Source organism: Marmota flaviventris, chromosome 7 (genome assembly GCF_047511675.1).
Source record: "Marmota flaviventris isolate mMarFla1 chromosome 7, mMarFla1.hap1, whole genome shotgun sequence".
NCBI classification, from domain to species: Eukaryota; Metazoa; Chordata; class Mammalia; order Rodentia; family Sciuridae; genus Marmota; species Marmota flaviventris.
This window is the reverse complement of record NC_092504.1, coordinates 6,433,969-6,452,047: the sequence shown is the minus strand read 5'-3', so window position 1 is coordinate 6,452,047 and position 18,079 is coordinate 6,433,969. Positions and strand designations below refer to the sequence as shown.

At 44.3% G+C, this 18,079-nt stretch overlaps 1 protein-coding gene across 7 annotated transcripts in view; it reads right to left on the bottom strand.

Moving 5' to 3' along the window:
• Stx18 (syntaxin 18) overlaps window positions 1-18,079 on the bottom strand; it is a 149,295-nt gene that overhangs the window by 64,625 nt on the left and 66,591 nt on the right. For 6 of the 7 annotated variants that reach the window (XR_011707947.1, XM_027939597.3, XM_027939586.3 and 3 more), the window contains exons 3-5: window positions 2,704-2,819; window positions 871-969; window positions 662-728 (exon numbers count right to left, since the gene is read on the bottom strand). Coding sequence is in view for 6 of the 7 variants with exons in the window: in XM_027939597.3 (XP_027795398.2) it covers window positions 662-728; window positions 871-969; window positions 2,704-2,819 (282 nt within the window). In the remaining variant the exon portion in view is untranslated. The remainder of the gene's footprint in view (window positions 1-661; window positions 729-870; window positions 970-2,703; window positions 2,820-18,079) is intronic. The other variant, XM_027939603.3, reaches the window with a different exon arrangement.

Here is an 18,079-nt window from a genome sequence, read left to right as displayed (position 1 = left end):
GGCTGCTGAGATGGCTGCCACTGTGCACTGTGCCCAACTCCTGCATTGCAGGAGGCTGTGTGAGCCCAGATGGGAAGGTGGACAGAGGCACACAGAGGTGCCACAGGAAATACTGGTGCCTGGTTTGCTACTTCTTGGCCGTGTGGCCTTGGACAAGTCAGAACAGTGCCTGTGTGAAATGGGTGCTGGGCTTGAAAACAGGTGTGTGCTCAGAGCATGTGGCATCTCACAAGTACATGGGTCACACTGGCCTCATGGTGCACTGGTCACTGTGCCAAGCTCCTCCCTCAGGAAAACTCTTTCAAAGATAACAAGAAGTATGTGGGGGACAGAGATTGGGGTAAAATGGCTTCATAGAATAATTAAGAAGCAACATGGGTAAGAGCACAAATTTCAAATCAATCCCAGCTCAGCTACCTCCAGACTGTGGGGTTGTGGGTGAGTCGCCCAACCTGCTCAGCCTCAGCTGAGGAGAGTAACAGTACCTGTGAGCCAAGAGGGCTGAGCATAGCACCTGGCACACAGCCCACAGTAGGCACTAGCTAAGGCACTTTATGAAGAAATTCAATCTCAATATACATCACAGAGGAAGTGCTCTGTGAACTTGAGTTACCACTATTATTATTATTAATTGAGAAATACCAACAGAGGCCATACTTACAATCTCTTCTTATCCACCACTCGTTTAACTCGGATGGCTCTCTGTTCTGAGTAAAGTTTACACACTCCTGTTGAAAGGAAAATAGCAGAACAGAGACCATTTAAAATGGCTTCTCAGGCAAAGGTATCATTAAATATAATGAGACACTACCATCTTCAGCTAGCAAAGCTGAATTCTGAATTCATCTATTGTGAAAGGCCACATTTGACCTTTAAGGGAAGATGAAATACTTTTTAAGTAATCTTGAATGAAATCCAGAACAGCAGTCCTGTGCTCCTTCACTTGCTGGGAATGTATCTCCTTGTGGGCTGTAACAGAAAAGACAACACTCAGGCTTCTGTATTCAATGAGCCTAAAAACAATGCATCAGATTCCCTTTCTTTATTAAAGGTATTTTTAAAAACACAACCACAGAGCAAGTCTTATGTAAGTGAAACTGTTTTTAAAAGTAAGATAAGACTCTGCCAGATGAAAGATTAAAGCCAGAGGAAAACTAGTCAAATAATTCATGGCTTATTATAGCACTCAGGGACAGCCCTTGATGCAGTCCCTTCTTGAGGACTGACCCCATGTGTACTGGCAGCATCAGTGCCCACGCTGACCTTTAATAACATGCTGAAATCAAGCCTAGGTCCTAACACCCCCTCTGGGCCTGCACTGTGCTTTGGCTTGGAAAGCCCCACCTCTTCCCAGTCTCACACTCCCAGGACCTCTCAAACTGAGGTGAACTCTCCACTCTAGGAACCTTCCATGATGCCCAGTCACAGAGGTGCCTTTCCTGTGTGGACTCACACAGAAGTCTGATAGAACTTAGCAGACTGAAGTCTGTACCCCTTAGTCTGGTAAGACAACTACCACTCATGGAGGGGACAAGTGCCTGCTGTATGCGGACACTGAGCTCACATCCCACACAGCCACCCTTTGAAGGGGCCAGGTGGCGATTCTGATTATATCCACTTTCACATGAAGAAACTCAGGTTCAGAGGCCAAAAGGAGCCTCAGGTTCTGTGGTTGATACTTAATGGCTGGTTTTATTAATGTTCACATACACTTTCTAGGCATCTCAATAAACGCAGAGGTGAAGAGTATAACCAAACTGCAGGGCTGCAGAGCCGAGATCCCACGAGGGACTCAGGGATTCTGTGAGACTGCGCAGTGTTTCGTGTTTTCTAGAATGTCTACAGCTTTCACCAGACTCTCTTGATGGCCCATCAGCTCTCATGGAAGCTTCCCCAGGAGAAGTCTGTGTCTTGAACACACGGCACCTGGACACTTGGAATGCTAGATCATTTCATGTGCTCTACCTGTCTAAACACATTTAAAAAGATGTGGGGAAGACACATAGCTTGGGAAGGCATCCCAGTGCTTCAACCAGAATGAGACTGGGCAAGAATGAGGTGACAATGGCCCTCTGGTGCCAGGGTCGGCTCTAGGAATCTAGCTCAGTTTTCATAGTAATGCTGAGATGCTTTCTATAATCACTTGCATTTTACAGAGGAAGAAACAGGCCCAGGAAGATTCAGTAACTTGTCTCAGGCCACAGAGATCAAATATGGCAGAGTGGGGATGCCTCTCTCAGCAGCAACAGCTCAGATCCTTCCTCTTGACTGCAAGGGGTGTGACACCAGTTTACTATTGCTAGGGCAGGTGGAGCATAAGCTGCCTTCTTACTTTATTATCCACATGCCAGCCAACCTGCCCCACTCACTGCCACACACTGCAGGCACTCGTGGACAACACACACACACGTATGCACACATATAATTTGCCTTTTCTGACCTTGGCCCCTTAGTAAATTTCTGGTTCTGTTTGATGAGGTCCATCCATCTCCTTCCTCCCATCTGTTTAACTTGAGTGGTGGCCTATTTGTGATTCTGACTGGCTTAGTTTGTTAAAACATGGATCAGGAAAGATTTTGAAGTTTTAAACTCTGACTCTCAGTAAGAACCTAAGAGGGACTGTGGGTGGTTGCTCTTCATGAATCCTGTTGAACTACTTGATACATCCGTGGCTGGCTGTTTGCATCTTTCAGAGCACTTTACCTTCTGTTCTGAGTTGCTGGATTGCTTCTGAACAGGTCCTCATGAATATCTGAGCATCCTGGTCTATCTGGTCACGTTCTGCATCTGTCATCCTCCCATATTCAGACATGATATGGCTAAATAAGGATAGAGGAAGAAAATAAGCGGGCAGCAGCAAATGATGACCCAGGGGAGTGTGGGCAGGGGGAAGGGAACAGCTTCCCTGATCCACTGACACCAAGGCTGAGACCTGGAGGAGAAGGAGGAACCGGCTGGGCTGAGAAGTGGGAGAAAGACCTAGAGGGTGGCACATGAAGGCTGTGAGGCAGAAAAAGCTTCCCAAATAGCCCCAACTGCAGGTCAGTTAAGGGAGGGAGAGACAGATGGTTTAGGCAGAAGCCTGCAGGGCTTGGAAAGAACAGAGGACTTGACTTGAGAACAATGGGGGGCTCCAAAATGGCTTTGTGCAACCCAATGACTGGCAGTTCATCCTAGGTGCTGCCTGGAGAATAGGACAGGGAATGGATTTGGGGTTCTTGAAATATCTGTGAGAAACTGGTTTGGGATGCAGTCCTTTGATGTTGACAAGCAGTCTTCACAACTCACAACAAAGGTGCTTCAAGAAAAAACATAATTTCCCTTGATATTAAATTATACCATCCTAAAATTACCACTTTTAGTTACACAGCAGCTTGAAGCCCAAAATATGGTAGTTTTATTACAGCGCTCATGATTGTAAGAGCCGGGCAGGAGCAGCAGCATCATTACTAATGGTGATGCTGCTCAGTCCAATTCAACACTCTGGACTCCACATGAAATTCAGAATCACAATACAGCAAGTTAAAGGGACCTTACAAATGTGTCGGTCCTAGCCACCAATTCTCACTGAGGACAAAACGCCAAGTCCTGGTCATCCCATGCCTACCCATAGCATCGCTTCCTGTGGCTCACCCCTCAGGCACTTCACATTGGCCACATACTGAGCAGCAGCGGACCAAGCAGGCTCCTGCCTCCTCTCAGACTGGGCCTCTGCTTGGATGGCTGCCCTGGGTCACCTTTCCTGACCGTTCCCCACAACACCTGTCCCCCCAAGGTTCCCCACAGCACTTGTCTAACAACATCTTCCCACCTGTGCTGGTTAGATTATTGTCTCTCAGTGTCAAAGCTGCCCTCTGCCTTCTCTGCTTTGTGACACGGAAGCAAGCTAGGACTCCCAAACCCACTTTACTGCCATCTGTTCCTTATCCTGCTTTATTTTTCTTTATTGTATTTATTATTCCCTGAAAGAGTAAATATTTATGTCTCTCTGCTGTCAGCAGAATGCAAGCTTCACGAAAGTTAAGGACTGTGTGTGTCTCGTCTGGTTTTGTTTCCCTAGCACCCAGAATGGCAGCTGGCACAGTGTGGGTGCACTAATATGAGCTGAGCACTTACTATACGCCACATGCTATTCTCAGTGTCTTACAGGTACCCTATGTACATATTTAGTCTTCACAATGCATTCATTCACTGCCTTATATACTGAACCTACATATGTCAGGCACTAGGCCAGGGGCTGGGGGCTCAAAATTGAGCAAGTCTCAGTATCAACCCCTACAAAGGGTACTGAACTATAGGAGTGATTGACACAGAAACAGGGAGTACAAGGAACTGTAGTGAATGGTGCTGGTGTGGGGGTGGATGTGGAATCCAAAGTGATAGTGGTCAGTTCATACAGGGAAAGGAAAGTACCCACACAGAACACAGCAGGGAGGACCAGCTTCAAGTTTCCCAATCTTCAGATGGTGCTCAGAGTAACCATGTCACCTTTGCTCCACACCAGAGCACATCTGAGCGAAGGGGGAAAGGAGTAAACAGGCTGGTTCCATGGAAACCAAGCAATAGTGATGGACCTCTGGGGCACCGAGGGTCACTTCAAAGGGGCAGCACATCATACACATGTGGCCAGTATCTCTACATCGAATGTGTCTAGCATTATGTCTACACTATTTTTTAAATAAATATGGATGGTATTATGATGAGTATGTATATATGTATTTAAAATTGTTACTCTGTAATAGCTGTTTCTCCAATATCAAAAGGTTTTCCAAAAACACAGTGGTCATACAAAATACAAATAGTCCACTGTCAGTTGAATCAGGGTCCCTGCAATACCAAAGCTGGGATCAAGGGTGTATTTGATGGAAATAGCCACTGGAGGATTTTACACAGGGGAATTTGCTATTTGCATGGTTCCTCTGTGTGGGTGGCCTGGAGGCAGATGAAACCGCGCGCCCTCAGCTATGGTTAAGAGACCACTGCTAAAAAAACCTAAGCCAGGCAGTGTCTATGGGGGTGAGGACAAATCTGAGACCTAGATTGCCTGGGTACAAAGGCAGATAAGGAGCAGTTAGAGGGAGTTCTGGGTTTGCCTGAGGGCATGCAAAGCCATGGAAACAGAAGAGGGCACAGGTTTGGAAGTGTTAAGGTGCTGGGCCAGATACAGGGACTCACACAGGAGACAGACTGGCTGGAAAAGGGATTCTAACTCAATGTTCCCATGATATTTTAAGAATAGCAGTAGGTCTATGGTGGGCACTTGAAAACAGTCATCAAAATAATGAAGGTTGCTGATGATGCAGCTTCAAATTAGGTTCTAACAAAATTACTACTTTTTTAAAAAGGTTAAATATCCGTCAAATATTTCCAGAAATATATCCTCATAGGATATGCACATATAAATTTATCAAAGTTTAATTTTATTTCCTTTATTATGTACAGAGAGATAATTTTATTAGAGATCTCAATTTCTCTAAATATTAGACTCAATTAAAGGGAACTATGTTGGATATCAGCTTAGATTAGGCAATTACTTTAGGGAGAGAGGAGGAAAAAAACTGGGTGGTAAGTTTATTCCATAGTTCAGAAATTTAAAGGTACATTTATTTTTGTTATTTTGTTGATTAGTATTGTAAGAAAGGGCAAGTTCAAAATAACCAAATACCATGAAGTTCTTCTATTATTTTTTTAAATATTTATTTTTTAGTTTTTTTAAGTGGACACAATATCTTTATTTTATTTTTATGTGATACTGAGAATTGAACCCAGTGCCACACGCATACTAGGCGAGCACTCTACCACTTGTGCCACAACCCCAGCCCTGTCTATTAATTTATTATACAACTAGACCATTCTTGAGGATAGAGAAGAAGAGAATGTTTAAGACACTGCTGTAAAGGTTCCTGAAAAGGTATGGGTGGGAAGTCATATACTACAACCTGATTTTTGCTATAAATACTAAATCAACAGATTAATTTTATAATGCATATTGGGCATGTACTATGTATAATATGAAATGAATCTACCCAATATGATTTATGAAATTAAAGTTACTCTCTAAGACATAGAAACAAAATATAGACCCTATTTTCAATACACTGTACTACAACAGGTAACACCTAAGGCTGATGTATGTGTTCATACAGCATAAACAAAGGCTGAGGCTGTGGACACTTCTCATCACCAACACTAACCACTGTTCTGGGCTTCACATATATTTGCTTACTAACTTCCCCAAACTCTACGAGGTAGGTACTACTATAAATTCCCATTTTACACATGCAGCAACTGAGGCACAGAGAGGTTACACAACTTGCAAGGCTATCCAGCAGTCATCAGCAGAGCTGGGGTGTGACCCTGGGCAGCTACTCTGATCTCAGATGTTACAACTCTCTCTAAGGCATCTCTCATGCCATAAAAGGCAGAAGAGTTCAGAAGAGTGTGCACTTACTCTCCTGATTAACTGGGAATGAGGACACCTATAAACTGATCTTGAAAGGCAGGTGTGGCCATGAGAGGCAAGAGTAGAGCCCTGAGTTTGAAGAACCGTGAGTGGTTCAAACTGGCTGGACATAAGACAGGTGGAAGGGATGTATCCTTGGTGGCCTTCAGTGAGTCAGAGTTTTATTCTGTGGCCAATGGAAAAGCTGAGCTTGGTAAAGATAACTGGGAATACCATGCTGGAGGAACCATGGGGAAGATCCAGTCCTGGGTTGATGAGGTTAAGCACAGAATCTTGTCCTATTTATGTTTGTATTCCTAGCATCATGTGATAGGTATGGGCTCAATAAATTTTTGTTCAAATGAAATTTAAGAAAGGGAAAAGGGCGGTGATTGATTGGAAAGAGGAGAAGGATCCAAGATGTAAAACTTTCAGTAATTAAACAGACATTGGAGGTGAAGTATTAACAGAACGTGAGATGTAGGGTGTAGGTGAGCGAGAGGCAGAGTAAAGACACAGACCCAGAAGGAATAGAAGAAAGCACTGGAAACGGAAAGGAAGGAACTAATACTAGCATTTGTCCTTATGATACAATTTTAGAAAGATAGAAATAATGCTCTTGAGACCAAATGTTCCATAACCGATTCTTTGTTCTGAAAGAAGAAAGTGTGGCAAATGGTCTTTCAACCATTTCCTGTTAAAATATTGAGAAACTAAAGGAGATTCTAAAGTTCTACAATTTATTAAGGGGAAAGGGAAAAGTTACTATGACATACAATGCAAGGGCCACAAACCTGAGCCTGAGCTGAGGATAGCTCTGATGCGAGTAAATGCTCGCTAGGGCTTAATAAGCTGAAGTGAGAAAAACCTTTGTCGGCAAAGACTGCACAGCAGACAGCCTTCATATATTGGGCACTCGGAGCAACTTGTCTGCTTGGGTCTTGTTTAATTTATCTGGTTTTGTGTGTTCTAATCTCAGGGCTACCAGGCAGGCCTGGCCTATAGGAAGTAAGGAGTAGAGGCCATGAGAGAAGAAATACTTGGGAGTCAGGGGCTGATGTGGCGGGAAGTAAGGAGTAGAGGCCATGAGAAAGAAACACTTGGGAGTCAGGGCCTGATGTGGCCAATAGCAGAAAAAGAACCAGTACTGAACGGCTTTCCAGGTAGGTGAGCCTAGGATCAAGTGGGACTCAGACAGATAGATCGAGATACTGCCTTACCGGATCACTCTCCTAAGTGGCCCCCTAATGGCACCTGGCAATAATGCTGGTGCCTTTGCTTGCCCCTCTCCTGAATGACCATTCCACATCTCTAGTCTCCTCAACTTGCCCTTGCCTCCTTCCTCATCTTCAGTGTCAGTGACCACTCTGCTTTCAGTTTTCTGAGAATTCCTATAAGCTCCTCCTCCCCGCTTCTCCTCTGGGCCCATAGACACCTGCTCTTCTGCTTCTGTGGAAGCATCTCCTGGTGACAGCAACTCCTTCCACCTGGGCACGAGAATGACCTTGGCAGTTCTCATTTCTCCTGCACCACTAAGCTTGGATGATGTAATGTATGCATCCAATACTTGGACTTTGACACAGAGTGAACACTATATGAATTTATTACTTATTAATATCAAAATATTCCTGCATGCTGGATATTTCCTACCTACATACAAACATGGTGTTATTTTCCCCAATTTTAAAACAAAAACAACTTTAAACCAAACCTCAAATCCCATTCCATCTCCCCTGCCAGGTACTGCTCAATGTCACCCCTTTTCAGTAAAACTTCTCTCAGCAATGCTTCCATTCTGGGTGCCCGCTTTCCTGGCCATTCTCTCTTGGACCTGATACAATCACGCTTTTAACCCTCCTCATTCTGGCGTCAGCAGTAATCACCAGCAACTGTCATGGTGCTCAGTACATACCTTACTTTCTTATTTCCCGTAGATTTGATGGCACTCATCCCTCCTCCTCCTCTTTGGCTGCACTGACCTCCATGATAACACAGGGTCCCATCCCCTTCCCTCCCTAGCCACTTGTTTTCAGCCCTTCTTGACACCTCTTAACTGCCAACCACTTTACAATGGGCAGTTCATGACCTGGTTCCTGAATCTCTTCACTGTCTACCTATACTTGTTACCTTGGTGAGTTCACTAGTCCCATGGCTTCAAGCTGACAAGTCCCAAGTTTCTATTTTCAATCTAGACCTCTTCTTGACCTTGAGACACATATATCCAACTGCCTGTCCAACATTTCCATTCAGATGTACAACCTGCACTGCAAGTATGTTCAGAACTGAGCCCCTCCTCAAACACTCCTCCAGCAGCCCTACCCTTCTGTGCTGGTGGCAATTCCAATCTTTCCAGTTGCTCAAGACTCAAACCTTGGTATCATCTGTAGCTCTTTTTTTGTCCTACCCAGCTCACATCTAATCCATCAGCATATCTTATTGGCTCTACCTTTGAAACATTCCCAGGACCTGCCTGTTCTTATCTACGGTCGCATCCACCGGCTGCCTCTTAGGGCCTGCCACCAATGCCTCCCACGTGGACTACAGTTGTCGCCTCCTACAGGGTCTGCTCCAACACACGGACCATGGACCATGGACCACAGACCACAGACCATGGACCACGGACCACGCTGATTCTGTTAGAGACTAAGCTGAATCCTGTTAATCCTTTGCACAGACCTCCCAGCAGCTTCTCACCAAAGAATAAAAATCCAAGGTCCTTACAAGATCCTTAAAAGGATAAGACCTGGCACCCTGCTGTGTCTCTGGCCTCATCTTCGCCTCTACTCCCAGCTCTGGCTCCAGTTATACCAGTCCCCTCCAGCGCCTCAACCTTGCAGGCACACTCCATCTCAGGACCTCAGTCTTGCTGGCTGTCTCCTCCTTCTGGGATGCTCTTTCCCCAGATACCCCACAAACAAATTCCTCACTTCTTTTAGGCATTGCCAATGTCACCATTTTAATGAGGCCCTCCCTAATTCACCTTTATAAAACTGTATCCTTTCTGATCTTTCATATGCCCCTTCCCTTCTCTCCTCCCGACATTGATATTTATTCTGTTCAACATCTTACATTTTACTTATTATTTTGTTTCTTATCCGGGTCCCCTCACCCCACATCAAAACTTAAGTTCCACAAAGGCAAGGACTATTGTCTGCCTATTCACTGATGTATCTGTATCACCAAAAATAATGCTTAGCATTTAGCAGGCTGAAAAATCAACAATCAAATATTTTCTGAATGAACTAAATAAGAAGATAAGGCTAAACTAGAGAATGTGGTTGATGTGTGGCTTCAACTGTGCTCTAGTTAGGGCTCTCCTGAGCGGATTCCCCACCTTCAACCCCAACACCTATTGGCATCATCCTACTCTAAAAAAAACTTAAGACACACATAGCAGGGACCACGCTCAGCCTGAGGACAGGCCCGTCTAAAGGAGAAAGGGATGAGTGAAGCACGGGGCTCCTCTTCCCAGCCCCCACCATAAGATTGGCATCCTCTCCTCCTTGGCATGGACCCTTTCCCATTCCTACTCCACTTTCACATTTTTGGGGGAGAACTAGAGGCCCACAGCCTCTTGGAGAATTAATGTTCCTCTTCTCAGTGAAACTGAAGGGTGAGGGATAAGCATCTCCCCATCCCAATGTTCCTTAGCACCCTGACCTATCCACCTGTCTGGCTGAGCATGGTGAAGCCACGACTGGCCATTCTTCTAAGAGGAATCAGAGTGGTGAGCAGAAGCACCCAGAGCCTGGCACTTATCCCTGCTCGAAGCCAGCTCCTTGGGAATAGAGGCTAAAGGGATCAGGGTGTCATAACCAGAAGGGTACTCACTTCCAAGTTATACCCCTGTGGACAGAGCAGACCTATATATGACTGATTCCAAGGACATTAGATTAACATGCTCCTACTCTATTATTTTGATTTAATGGAAACCCAGCTCAGTGAATTTGAAAAGGTCTAAAGGTTAATTTGATAAAGTTCCTTATTCAATTAAAAGGTGATGTTCATTTAGGATACATTGTTTATACACACATGCACTGACCTTTAAAATGACAGAATTCTTCTCATTCAGTGGCAACAACAGAAACAAAGAAAGTTTTCACTAATTGGTATGTTCTGTTGCCAGGATATTTTAGAAAAGGTACTTCTAACTAGAATTGGAAAAACTATTTTTAATTAAGATCATTCAGAGATCCAGCCAGAGGCTACCCTGGTTGCATGCTGTTCTGCTCTAGTAAAATGTCATTATTAAAAAAAATTAAATGGGTCAATGAAGTCTGAGCTCTATATTCTGGAAAAAAAATCATAGCTTGCTAATTATGTCAAACTACCAAAGGCTCACAGGTCTGAAAGCAATATTTCTATGCATATTCTTTCAATACTCCATCTAAGATGTACCCAGAAGCAGGTCAAGGCCAGCACACTGTATTGGGAGGGAAAGGCACTGAAAAAGAAAGGCTGCAGACAGCCTGCCACCTGCAGGAGGGAGAGCCTGATGGGAGGTGACGGGTGGCCTCTCTCCCTCAGGAGGGGACAGGTCGGCAGTGGGATGTTTCTGGTGTTTTTGCATGGATCAGCTTGTCCAGATGATACGTCCTCTCTCCTCACCTCTCCCCGGTGGGAGAAGCAGGAACTTCTAGAAGTGGTGCTCAGGGCAGAGGAACTGGACACACACCTAGCCACCACTCCTTTCTCTTTGCTGCCACCTGTAGGCAGCAGGGATTGTGCCCTATTCCTCTCTCAAGATGCTACACAGGGGCCTGGCCCTGCTCTCTGGGTTCCAGGAACTACACTGTTCAGTGGCACCAAGAGCTGAGCGGGTCTGTCCCTGGTTAAGAAGTGAGAATCACAAGGCCACCTACCTGCAGACCTCAGATGTCAACCAACCAATGTTGAAGCTGATAAAGATGCTGTTCTCCATCGTCTCTGATAAAGCTGATATCACTGGTGTGACTCTCGCATCCTCAGTCTTTCCCTCCTCCCTCCTCTCTTTCTCTCCATCACCCCACCCTACAGGAAATGGGTGGGTTTTGTTTTGTTCAATAACTCCCCTCCTCAAGTACATGGTAGTCAGATGGGGTTCCAGCTCTATTTCCATTCATCAAGGCAATTCCGTGTGCCAGGAGCTCTCACATACAAATCCAATCCTCACACTATCCACGTTTCATCAGAAAGAAAACAAGCACAAAGGTGTGGAGCTATATTCACTCATATGACTAACACATGACAGAAATGAGACTGGAACTTAAGGTGTGACTCTTTAAAAGGGACCAAAGCCAGAATAGATGTGGATCTCAGAGTGCATGGGTTGTTAATGAACTGTAGCACCAAAAAAAAAAAAAAAAAAAAAAAGTGCAAAAATGAGTTTCTATACCATGGCCACAGACTGCTCAAGAGGAAGAAGGCTTTAGGAATTAAGAGTTCTACGTGATACTCAAAGATGGGTAAGTGACATGCTTAAGCCACACAGCAAGGAGTGGCAGAACTGGTCCAGACCCACAGTTGTTGCAACTGCATCTGGGAAAGGGAAAAACAGTGTGGAGGAGCAGAGCTCTGGGTTTGAGGATGCCTGCCTCAACACTACTGCAGTTATGAAGGCATAGTGGTACATGTCTATAATTCCAGTGGTTTAAATGCAAAGTCAGCCTCAGCAACTTAGAGAGGCCTTGTCTCAAAATAAAAAATAAAAATAAAAATAAAAAAAGGGCTGGGGGTGTGGTTTAGTGGTTAAGTGCTGTTAGGTTCAATCCCTGGCACCACAAAACCAACAAACAACTAGCACAGTTGCAGAATCACACCCTGATATAATTACACTATTTTTTCGTCTAAATTTCAATTATATTGACTCCTCTGAACCTCTTAAGTACTCCTAGTGATTATCACCCCCATTGTTGGCCAGATATAAATATGTCACACTTTGTGAGCCTTATGTCTGCACAGCTACTCAGCTGTACAGTTGTGGCCCAAAGCAGTAACAGACAATATGCAAACGAATGGGCTGGTTATATGCCAATAAAACTCTACATGGATACTGAAATTTGAATTTCATACAATTTCTGTGTGGTAAAGTCAGAGTATTATTTTTTTCCAACCAATTTACAATATGAGGCTATTCTCAGCTGATAGAATGAGAGGACACAGGCAGGGCTAGGCCTGGTGTGGCTGACCCTTGCTGACCTCTGCCTAGAGGGAGACACTGCTGTTGGAAGATAAAATGGTTCTCCCAGATTCATATGGCTTTCAAGGGGTGCCTCGAGCTAAGCCAACATTCACAGCATTCACCCTGCTCGATGCCTTTTCAAGGCAAAGGGAAGTTAACAATGGACTTGTATAAAAGGTCTCTATGACTGCATCTTTAACCTAAGTTGTCAGGTACTAAAAAAAGGAATTGTAAACTGACAGCTTTATACCAATTCTGTAAAGCTTCCACAAGTCACTGTAGCTTCCATTTCAATGACCTTTTAAATTAGTATTTAATTCTAACAAAAGAAATTAAACATTTACACTGCCATCTAGCGTTAAACAAATCTTTTAACTAAGAAGCTAAACATAAGATTTTCTTTGTTCTATGAATCAGAATAATTATTTTAATGTGTTCCAAAATAATAAAAATGAAATTTGCCTATATGAAGTTTAAGTAGACAAAGTATCAAGGCTTATTTTAAATTCATCTGGGGACTGGGGATGTAGCTCAGTGGTAGGCCAGTTGCCTGTCATGTACGAGGCTCTGGGCCTGACTCCCAGTACTGCAAAAAAATAAAAATAAAAAATAAAATTCACCTGGGATATATTATTTTCTCTGTTGGAGTATTTATATGAAGCACTTCCATGTTTGCATTTACTGATGAAATTAAGAAAATGCAGAGGATTTTTTTATATTTTCAAATTTTGTGAGAGAAAGGTTTTTCTTTCTTTCCTTTTTGTTTTTTTTACTTTTAGGTGCTCAGGATCAAACCCAGTGCTTCACATGTGTTAGGCAAATGCTCTACCACCGAGCCACGACCTCAGCCCTGAGAGAAAGGTTTATGAAGTAGAAAATACACTTTGTTTCACAAAGATGAAATCCTAAAGAGATGCTCCTAATGATGTCATCTCCTGTGTCAAACCCACTCTTCCACTACTACATGACACATCTGGAAAGAAGTTCCCATGGTGAGACGCTGCAGAGCAACCAGGAGGAAGGTGGCGAAGGGGATGGCTGGGATAGGGCCCCTCACTGCAACGCTATAGTGCACACACAGGCCTGGACTCTACCCCAGAAGCCACTGTGGAAGCGATGGTCAAAAGGCTTTCTCTTTTAAAATCAACTTAGTCTTTCCAAATGGTGTTTTCTCCACCTGTTCAATAAATAGTCACCGAGTGGCAAACTGTCTTTTGCATCTCTGTATTTCATAAGAGGGCAGATGCTGTCTCCATAGGACTGTGTGAGGGCTACCTTGAACTCCATTCCCTCCTTCCTTTGGTTACTGGGCTAACCCCCACTCTTCCATATCTCAGCTCATGCTATGGCTTCTCCAAGGACTCTTTCCCTGACAAGGCCGAATTCCTCAAAGTCATTCCTCTCCTCTATTTTTGCAGTACCTATCCTATCTGCAATGCTGCCCGTATGTATGAATCCTTTCACAGCTCTGTGAAGATAAAGGAGCATCATGTTTGTCTGTGCTCACTATTTTATATTCCATGCCTGGCACAGTGTAAGGCATAGGGTAGATAGTAAAGATCTGTAGAATGAATGAAATAATGAATCAATCAATTAATCAAACCTCGGCACTGTCAAACACACAGTATAAGAGTACCTCACCCAAGAAGTGTGGTAGAAGAGAACATGGAGAAATAACTCTTTTACCAGGCTCATGTGAGAAGCAGCCTAACAAAAGTACAGAAAAAGAGGTACCAGACTTCAGAGGCAGGGGAGATGGCTTTCAGATAGGAGGGGTGGGCCCGGAAAGCTCTGGGAGAAGGTGGTGGTTAGAAGTGAGGCTTTCAGGGGAACAGGTGGATGCGTGAGATGCACGTAATGAATCAAAGAACAAAAGGCAGACAAACGGGTGAGTGAAGGCCTGGAGGCACCAAAGCGCCTCTGAATGCAGCCACAGGAGGAGCGGATGGACGTGTGGTGAGGTGTGGTGAGGTCACGAAGAAGTATGGACATGTCTGCAGGCAAAGAGAAGGGATCTAAGAAGGAGAACTGAATGATCACATCTGTGATGATGACTGTAGCTGTGCCTTCAGGACAAACAGGGAGGGAGGGACAAGGAGCAGGGGTTCAGAAGAAACAGATGAGGCCAGTAGCCAAGACTGCACTAAAGCACCTAGAGGGAATGGAAGGAAGTGGACAGAGCCACACGTGGAGGTGGGACTGCCCACATGGCTTGTAGGTAAGTCAGTGGCAAGTGGAACTGAAGGAGCCTGTGGCTATGCCATGCTGGAAGGCACAGTGGTGAGAGGACACTATGAACGGTAAGAGAGCAGTGGTGAAGGGCCTGGCTCTGCCAGACCACTAAGCCCTGGCTCAGCAGCTGCCAGGTGCATGGTCTTCAGCAGGTCCCTTCACGCCTGTGTCTCAGTTTCCTTCCTGTCAAACAGGCTCAATGACAATGTCTCCCTCACAGGGCTGATGTGAGGACCAAATGAGATGAAATACTAATAGTGCTCAGCAGAGTATCTCACACACAGTAAGCACTCAGGAGAGGCAGAGAGGGGCTGAGTGTGCTGGAGGTAGATATATACACAGACAAGGACAGGGTCAATTTTTGTAATGCAAAGTAGAGACAGGACAAAAGGGTCAATCAGAGCTCTGGAGTTCTTTTAGGAAAAGATGGAAGAACAAAGAGGCAAAAAAATGGAGTAGTCAGAGGAGCCCCCAAATACAGTGGGTCCTCCTCCATATTTATCTATGCATTCACACAGGATTCCACCAACTATGCACTGAAAATATTCAGATAAAAATAAGTGCAGTTGTAGTGAACATGCACTGGCTTACTTTCTGTCATTCCCTACACAACACACTGTAACAACTATTTATATATCATTTACACTGTATGAGGCATCATCCATAATCCAGAGATGATCCAAAGTAAACAGGAGAATGTGGGTAGTTTATAGGCAAATTCTATGCTATTCTACGTGAGGGCCTAGAACACCCATGTTCAGGTTTCCTTGAGGGGTCCTAGAAGCAATCCCTTGCTAATACAGATGGACAAGCTATTAAGTAATGGCAGTAAAGGGAATAAGAAATTTCTCAAAACTGATGGTGGTCAGCAGGATCAAAGGCTGTAGCAAAGTGGAGAGATGAAAAGGGCTGTTAAGGTCTGCACCGTCATTATCATTAGAGAGCCGCATATTTAAAACACTAATTCATACTTTATTTCTCCACAGTGGTTAAAAAGAAGAGACCATCCAACACCATATGCCAGTTGCTCTGCAGCCCTATGCAATGCTAATGAGGCAGCAACACCACTTCGCAACTGGTAATTTATCTCAAAGTTAAGAACACGCCTGCTGTGTGTGTGACCCGACACTTTCACTCCTAGGTATTTATTCTAGGGAAATGTACACATATATGCACAAAAAGCCTTGCAGAAGCTGCTCACACATAGCAGCTTATTCATAATAGCCTGAAACTAGAAACAATCCAATTTTCCCTGTTAGTAAATGAATAAGCAAATTGTGGCAATTTCACACAACAGAATATTTCAAAAAATAACTAATAAAAAAGAACAACTAGTGATATTCTCAGCAGCATATTGTGTGAAAGAAAGTAGATACACCAAGAGTGTACTATATGACTCCACTTATACTAAATTTGAGAAAAAGCCACCAGCTTTACTAATTAAAAAGCATAGATGAGCTCTGGGAGAAAAAGTCTCAGAAAGTGATGAAAACCAAGCTCCACCATTAGGATCAGGGAGGAGTGAATGGTGAGGAAGCAAAGGATCAGGTACCAGGTGTCAGTGACCTATAGCCAACAGGCCAGATCCAACCCACAGGCTTGGTTCTATACAGCCAGAGCTAAGAAGCACTTTTTACATGTTTCCAAGGCTGTATAAAAACAATAAGCAAAACCAATAAAAGAAAACCAAGATGAATGTGTGACAGCATATATGACCCACCAAGCCTAATCCACTTCCTATCTGGCCTTTTACAGAAGGTCGGCTATTCCCTGATGCAGACTTTCTCCCCAAGTCTGGCATTGGATTGAAACAAAGTGACAGTGCACATGGCTTCAAGAGGAACAAGGTTAAGTGCATGAGCTAAAGGGAAGAAGAGAAAAGAGTGTGATCATCAAAACTAGAGGGGAATCAGGAATGCAGGAATGATCCAGAAGCAGTAGGAATGATGAGATGAGGAACCCAAGTTGGACAGTACGACAGCGGAGGAGAAATAGGTACAGCAGGTGAAAAGAAGGGAGGAGGCAGAGAGGCAGGAGCGAGAAGTCCTACCAACACTCCAAACCTCAGAGGAGCAGGCGGCCTCAGCGGGGGCAGTCCCGACCACTCTGGATATAAACCACCGCCTTCCTCAGCAACCCTAGGTCCCATAACCTGACTCTACTGTGTCCGTTCCACAGGACCTAAGTGCTTGTCTTTGTTAATCCCTAGAATGCAAGCTGCAGAGAAGCAATATTTGCCTTTTTTATTCCATTATGTGCCCTAAGAATCTAGAATAGTACCAGGCACTGAGCATGTATTCAACAAATATTTGGTGCATGAATTAGTTAATTTGCATAGATTGAGATGGGAAGACACTGAGAACATCAACACAACTGACACTGTGGGCCAGATAATTCCTTCTTTGTTCTCAGACATTGCCAAGTGTCCCCCACAAATCAGCTGTGGTTGAGAACCAATGGGCTCATCAAGGACTTTACGTATTTGGCACCAGGGATTGAATCCAGTGGGGCTTAATCAGTGAGTCACATCCCCAGCCAATTTTTTATTTTGAGACAGGTTCTCACTAAGTTGCTGAGGCTGGTTTTGAACTTGTGATCCTCCTGCTTCAGCCTCCTGAGGCACTGGGATTACAGGCATGCACCACCACATCGGGCTCATCATGGACTTTAGTAAGACCATGAGGAGTTCATTCATTCATTCATTCACTGACATATATTTAGCTAGTACCAAGTATGGGTGAGGCACTATGGAAACAAGAATAAAAAGCTGACAAGGTCTCCAGTCTCATAAAACTTAAAAATTATTCACAAAGATAAATAGTAAACTATGTTATTATTATTGAATAATAACAAACCATGCTTTGTCATGAAAAAAATAAGGTACAGAAACAAACAAAAACTCCCAGGTCTATTTTATAAACAGTGGCCCAAGATGGCCTCCCAGAAGACACAGCATTAAAGCTGAGCACTAACTTTTGAAAAAAGACCACCATGGGAAGAGGAGGAACAATACCAGCTGCCTGTGCCAGCATCAGGAACGGGCAGGGAGACTTCCAGGAAGGCTGGCACGCTCGGCACCATGGCAGGAGCAGGGTGTGAAAGAGATGAGAACAGGCAAGGCCAGGTGTGGAGGCTGCTGCTGACAGAGAGCAGTGGGGCATTCATGCTGGGTCTCCTTAGGGGTGACTAATCCAGGGAATACTCCAAAAGGTGATGGCTGCCAAGTAGAAAGGGGACCTAGCCAG